Raw genomic sequence first — 6,134 nt, 5'->3', positions numbered from 1 at the left:
TATATATATTATGATATTTTGATTATTTTCTAACTCAAGATAATAAAAATAATTAAATATTCAATATAAATCTGAACTTTAACAACTCACGTAAAAAGCCACACCAATTCGACTTGTGGACATTAAAAAATTAAATTTTAATCCACTTTCGTAGATATCTAGTATGTTCTGGTTATCTTTGTAGATACCTGGTCTGTTCTGTTTTGTTTCATCTTATGTTTTTCTAATTGTTTCTATAATTATTAAAATTGACCGAATAAAATTAAATTGATCTTTGACACTCACTGGCACCTTTTCTTGAACAAATGCACATTTATTTTCCAAAAGAACCACAAATAAATTAGTGCATTAAATTCTCCATCATAATTGGTTAAAATTAATGTTTCTATGTCCGTGATTAGTGGGTTGGGAGATGGTTGTTATTAGATATTAATACATTAATAATCTATTATTCCTTAGAAAAAAAAATCTAATTAAACATTATAATATCTATGAAATTATGATGATTCTTGAACAATGCTTCACTCACTGTGCTTTAATTTTAGACCTTTCTCTATGAAAAATAGCTGCAAATGCAAAACTAAAAGACATTCATTGATATAAATTTGGTGCAACTTGATACACTTTTGGACCATGTTGAATAATTGTGGGGCTAAATCTTAAATTCATAAGAAGCATCATAATAATGTTGAGTGTTCATAGGGCTTCTTTTCAGATACATTGAAAAATGGGTGGCTCTCATTTAGATAAAGAACTCAATCAACCTACCTTTTCATCTCCATCAATCAAAATCTAATAGATAACATTAAAAATTTGATGTTTCATATAATAAGATCATGACTTTGGTACTCAACAATTTTAGATAATAAATAATAAGAAGAAGAATTAAAAAAGCTATAATGTTATGTTAACATATTTTGTAGATACACATTTTCAGGTTTTCATGTTTTTGTCCATTTATTCTTGTAAAGTTCCTGAAGATAAAAATAATATGCTTAAATATATTTTTTTTGGGGTGGGAGGGAATAAAAAGATTGTCCATTAAAAATTAAAGAGAAAGAAAAATGCAATTGAGTATGTACTTATATATATACACAATATGTAAATATTATACAACTTAATAATTAATTCATTATCACCCACTTTAATTATTATATAGCACAGTATTTATATAATTAATTTTTTCTTGATTAGTTTAGTGTATTTATTTTGTGTACACTTTTGTTTTCGGTTTGGACTTCTGGCAGATTTTTAGTTTTCGCAATCAAATGATAGCTAGGCACAGATTTGGGCCAGGTACAGTCTAGAAGCCCAGCCCAATTTGGTGGCCCATTTCAAAGATATACCAAAATGGTAGACAGAAGGATGCTACTAATTGAAGGATTAAAAAAATTTTGCTAATACCAATTTATGTACCACAATATAATAATGGTAATGAACTATTATTATTTATGAACCACAGATACTTTGCTAATTGATATATTTTAGACGCGATATTTATTAATACTTATTCGATATACATATTTATTGTGTAAAACCGTACTTTAATAAAAAAATTCTTTTTGGACATACCAAAATATCTTTACGTATATTCTTGACATGAATTTAAAATAATATATTATATTTATTAAAACAAAAATATTTTAAATATTTTATATAATTAGAAAATATTAAAAACAGTTAAAAAATTATTAAGCATGATAATTTATCTAAAAGATACTTCATATTTTATATATATGCCGTGTCATGTGTCTTATAAAATTTTAGAATTCGTATGTGAATATTTTGTATCATCATATCGTATCACATTCTATATCCATGTGAATATCAATGTCTGTACATTATAGTTAATATATGATCGATTGAAATAACATATGTTTCTTTTTCTTAAATAGTGATTTCGAATTCAAAATTATTTTTAGCTAGGATCAAATTTGCATGATCATAGTTGAATCTACACTTAAACTATTTTGAAGAGAATAATAAAATATACATAGGATTTGTTTGGGTGAGTTTCTAAAAAAGATTTTTTTTTGAGTTATATTTTTTTAAAAGATCTTATGAAAAAGTAAAAGTAATTGCATGTTTGGGTATCTCATACAAAAAGATCTTTTTATCTATCAATTATGTTTGGATATAACAATATAAAAATATTTTTTTGTTTATTTATTACATGAAAAACATCTTTTTTTAAGGAAAAAATATCTTTTAAAAAAAGATGTAAATTACATCTTCTCAAAAAAGAAGTTTTTCTGATTTTTCTAGTGCTTTTACTTTTACTACTCGAAATTTGCCAAACACACAAAAAAATAAAAAAGATCTTTTTTCAATGAAAAAAGATTTTTTTTATCAAAATAATAGCACCCAAACAATCACATATACTAAGACATACATCCGAATAAACCAAGCTTATTACTAAAAAGAAATTATATATATGGTTTATATTTTAAACAAGAAGCTAATTAAGTAGGCAAAAGTCCAATCATCATACTGAAAGGCTTACAAACTTAATAATAAAGAAGCCTTCATTTTGAGAAGTGCAAGCAGTCTATTATATTATTCAGGACATTATTCTTTTTGCATCTAATTTTTATATATATATATTCTTTTCTTATTCTTCCTCTTCTTCCTCACTTAACAACTTCCTCATATCTGTTCTTGGTTTGTCCAAATCCAACTCATAAAAAGCTCTACCTGTATTATGTATACATAAAAAAATGAGTAATTGGTAATAGTGTTAATTATAATGCTTATAATTAGCTGAGTCTTATTAGTTTGTGTTTTTGAGTTAAAAACATGAGTAGTAAATGTACATTAATTCTTTCTCTATTTTTTTTTTCTAGTATTAAAAAATTAATAAATGATTTAAATAAGTACAAATTTTTAAAAAACAAAATGTATTGGTAGAAAATAAAAAATCAACCAAATCCTAAAATACTAATAACATAGCAAGACAAGACAATATACCTTAACATCACATTATTTAATTCATTATGTGATTATTTACTGATGTATGTTAGGGGTTAAAATAATAAAACATGTTCATTTTTTTATTTAGACAGATAAAAAAAATTACAAGGATCAAATTATTTAACCTAGTTTAAGCATTGATAAAGAGAGAAATATTATGTAAATAAATGATTTTGACAACGATATGCATGTGACAATAATTACACCAAAAACAAGAAAGATATGTATTTTGAACCTGTTATTAAAAGTTGAAAACTTATTATTTACGTAACATACATTTTTTACTAATAAATTATTTAAAGGATAAAATATATTTTATCTTTTAAATTTGTCAAAAATTTTAAACATATTTCTAAATTTTATTTTATTTTAATTTTATCCAAATAATTTTTATTTGCATCAAATATATCATTGACAGTAAATTTTCAAAAAATTTAAGATTAATCTAATAATATTGTTAATAACTATCTCTAATTTACTTGTATTGATGATTATTTTTGTAAAATTGCTGTTGAATTGACCCTAAGGTTTTAAAAAATTTAGTGATCAACAGTATATTTGATACAAATAAAAAATTTTTAGGATAAAATTAAAATAAAATAAAATTTAGGAATATGTTTAACAAATTTTGAAGGGGAAAAAAACTCTTCTCAGTTGTGCTTTTAGTAAACTCCTGTACATGCAATTATTTTTATGTGAAATTAATAATTATTAAAAGATAATTTAGTTAAATATGTTAAATTATTTAATTCTTCTTAACTATTAACTTTAAATAAAAATAACTGTACGTAAATCTTCGTCTTAAACAAATAATCAAAATGCTTACCTAATTCAAGCTTGAGTTTAGTCCTTTTCTGAGCAACATGAAATCCAACACAATCTACTAAACCTCGTGCCAAACAGCCACATGAATCTTGTCTTCCTTTTCCAATTGGATCCCTTTCAATCATAACTCTTGGATTCATTCCATCTTTTAATGGCCATATTCTTGTACCTAACCACTTTGAGTCGCTTTCCAAGGAAGCTATGCCGCCGCCGCCGTTCCATTCCGGCACCATAACTTGGTGTCTTGGACCTATAGGGACATGCTTTACTCTCACGTGTCGATCAAAAAACGATTTTTGTTTAGAATTGTTAGACATCTTTTTGGCTGTATGTTTTTTTTCTTTGTCTTCTTTTTTTTCTTCTTGATTTTGAGGATCCAATGATGCATTTGAAGAAGTACGAATAGAAAATGTGGATCTTTTAGATGAAAATCTCTCATTATTATTTTTCTTGAGCTTCTTCCTAAGGTTATACATTCCATCCTTAGGCTCTTCTTCATACAATGATGGACACATTTTCTGACTCTACAAAATGATGACACCAATATTTTGGTTTAATAAGTATATATAATGTTATAGCTTATAAGTATAATTTGTTTACAAATTTTGATTTTATTGAAGTATATAATAAGTTGCAACATTGATAGAAAAAAATTTAAAGTATATATATAATAAGTTTGAACAATTTTTTTTAATAGTTACAATCACTCATTTAAGCTCAAAATATTGAAATAAGTGACATTTAATTAAATCAGCATAAATAAAACATTAACCGATCAAAAACTATAAATAAAACACCAACAACTTAAAAAATCAATGAAACTAGATATTAAAAAATATTATAAAAAAAATATTTGGATAAAAAATATTAAAAGACATCTTGATAAACAACATATTACAAAGAAAAATGTTGTACACAACCAAAGTTTTGATACCAAAATGAAGAGACATTTATTGAAAATGGATTTTAAGATTTTTATTATCCAACTACAATAGTGATTTAATTTCTAAAATAAATTAAATAATTCTGATGATATTTCTTTGGATAATATATAGAGTTGAAAATCTTCATTATCCAAAATACATGGAATATAATCTATCAATTTGAAAATTAATTCTTTTTCATGATAACTTAATAGATTAACTAATAGCAGAATAACTAAACTAACATATTGAGAATATAATCTATCAAAAATTGATTCACACAGATATATCTTTAATTATCCAAAAAAATTATTTTTTATAAAATAAACAATTAAAGTTACCTTCCAAAATTGTTGTTCCCTGCTTGACCTAAATCTTTTTTTGTTGGAGGCAGCCTCTCTATACGACAAAACCTTCTTCTTCTCAGGGTTTTTATTATTACAAGTTAAACCAACTTTAGATTCACCATAAGAATTCACCGCAACATTTTTAACCCAACTCAATAATTCCATTGAATTATTGTCACCTTTTCTGTCATTATCATTGCCGTCACAACCACCACATTTTTTATCTTCAACATCAAATTCCTTCAACACTTGTATTTCATCGTCACTACTATCTCCTCCTTCTTTTCTACCATACTCGGCGAGAATTGAGTCGTCGAGAATGAATTGATTCAATACACATACCGTTGTATCTACGTCCAGATCATGAAGATATTCTTGGTTAGAAACTTCTTTGTCTTCCTCATCACTTGACTCTGATGATGATGAACTCACAAGATTCACATAGTTACCACCATGAATCTTTTTTGTTGTTGTCATTGTTCGATCACCACCGATATCTATAAAGAATTGTGTCCATATGTATTAGTTTCATATATTATGTATAAAATGTTATTGGTTAAATTATCTTGACTGAACATTTAATAATAACTATATTATTTAGTCAAATAATTTTCTTAAATAGTTAAATTTATTTCAATTTTATCTACTCTCTTATGATTGTAAACCCATTTAGTCAAGCCAAGTTGAATCCTAAATTAATATTGAATTCTTTTGACTAGTGAGAGCATCTTTAATGCTTTTATGTTAAAATAAAACAATTTAAAATTTTTTTTAACATACTAACATAATATATATATATATAAGAAAAATTTGATAATTTTACATTCGTAGAGATTAAATGAATTTATATAGGGTGAGCATTTATATTCCTCTCCCCCTCTCTATTCATTTATGACACAGGATTTCATTTCTGTAAATATTTTATAGGTCCTTATTTAATTATTTTTGTTGCAAATAATTTCTGCATATATCTATTTTGGATTTCATTTTCAAGTCAAATCCTAGAAATTGACGCGCTTAAAACTTTTTCGACACATATCAAAGTAATATATCTTTAATTGATATTCTT

General features: G+C 25.0%; 1 protein-coding gene across 1 annotated transcript; it reads right to left on the bottom strand.

The window, feature by feature from the left end:
- Window positions 1–2,611: 2,611 nt before the first annotated feature.
- On the bottom strand, window positions 2,612–5,542 carry LOC110277499 (AT-rich interactive domain-containing protein 1-like). The gene is made up of 3 exons (XM_052257173.1): window positions 5,060–5,542; window positions 3,797–4,319; window positions 2,612–2,694 (listed from the first exon to the last, which is right to left on the bottom strand). The coding sequence occupies exons 1-3, from the start codon at window positions 5,540–5,542 to the stop codon at window positions 2,612–2,614; spliced, it is 1,089 nt and encodes a 362-aa protein (XP_052113133.1).
- Between the last annotated feature and the right edge of the window lie 592 nt (window positions 5,543–6,134).

The sequence above is a fragment of the Arachis duranensis genome, chromosome 2, assembly GCF_000817695.3.
Source record: "Arachis duranensis cultivar V14167 chromosome 2, aradu.V14167.gnm2.J7QH, whole genome shotgun sequence".
NCBI lineage: Eukaryota > Viridiplantae > Streptophyta > Magnoliopsida > Fabales > Fabaceae > Arachis > Arachis duranensis.
Note: the sequence above shows the minus strand (reverse complement) of the source record. Positions and strands in the feature narration are given on the sequence as shown.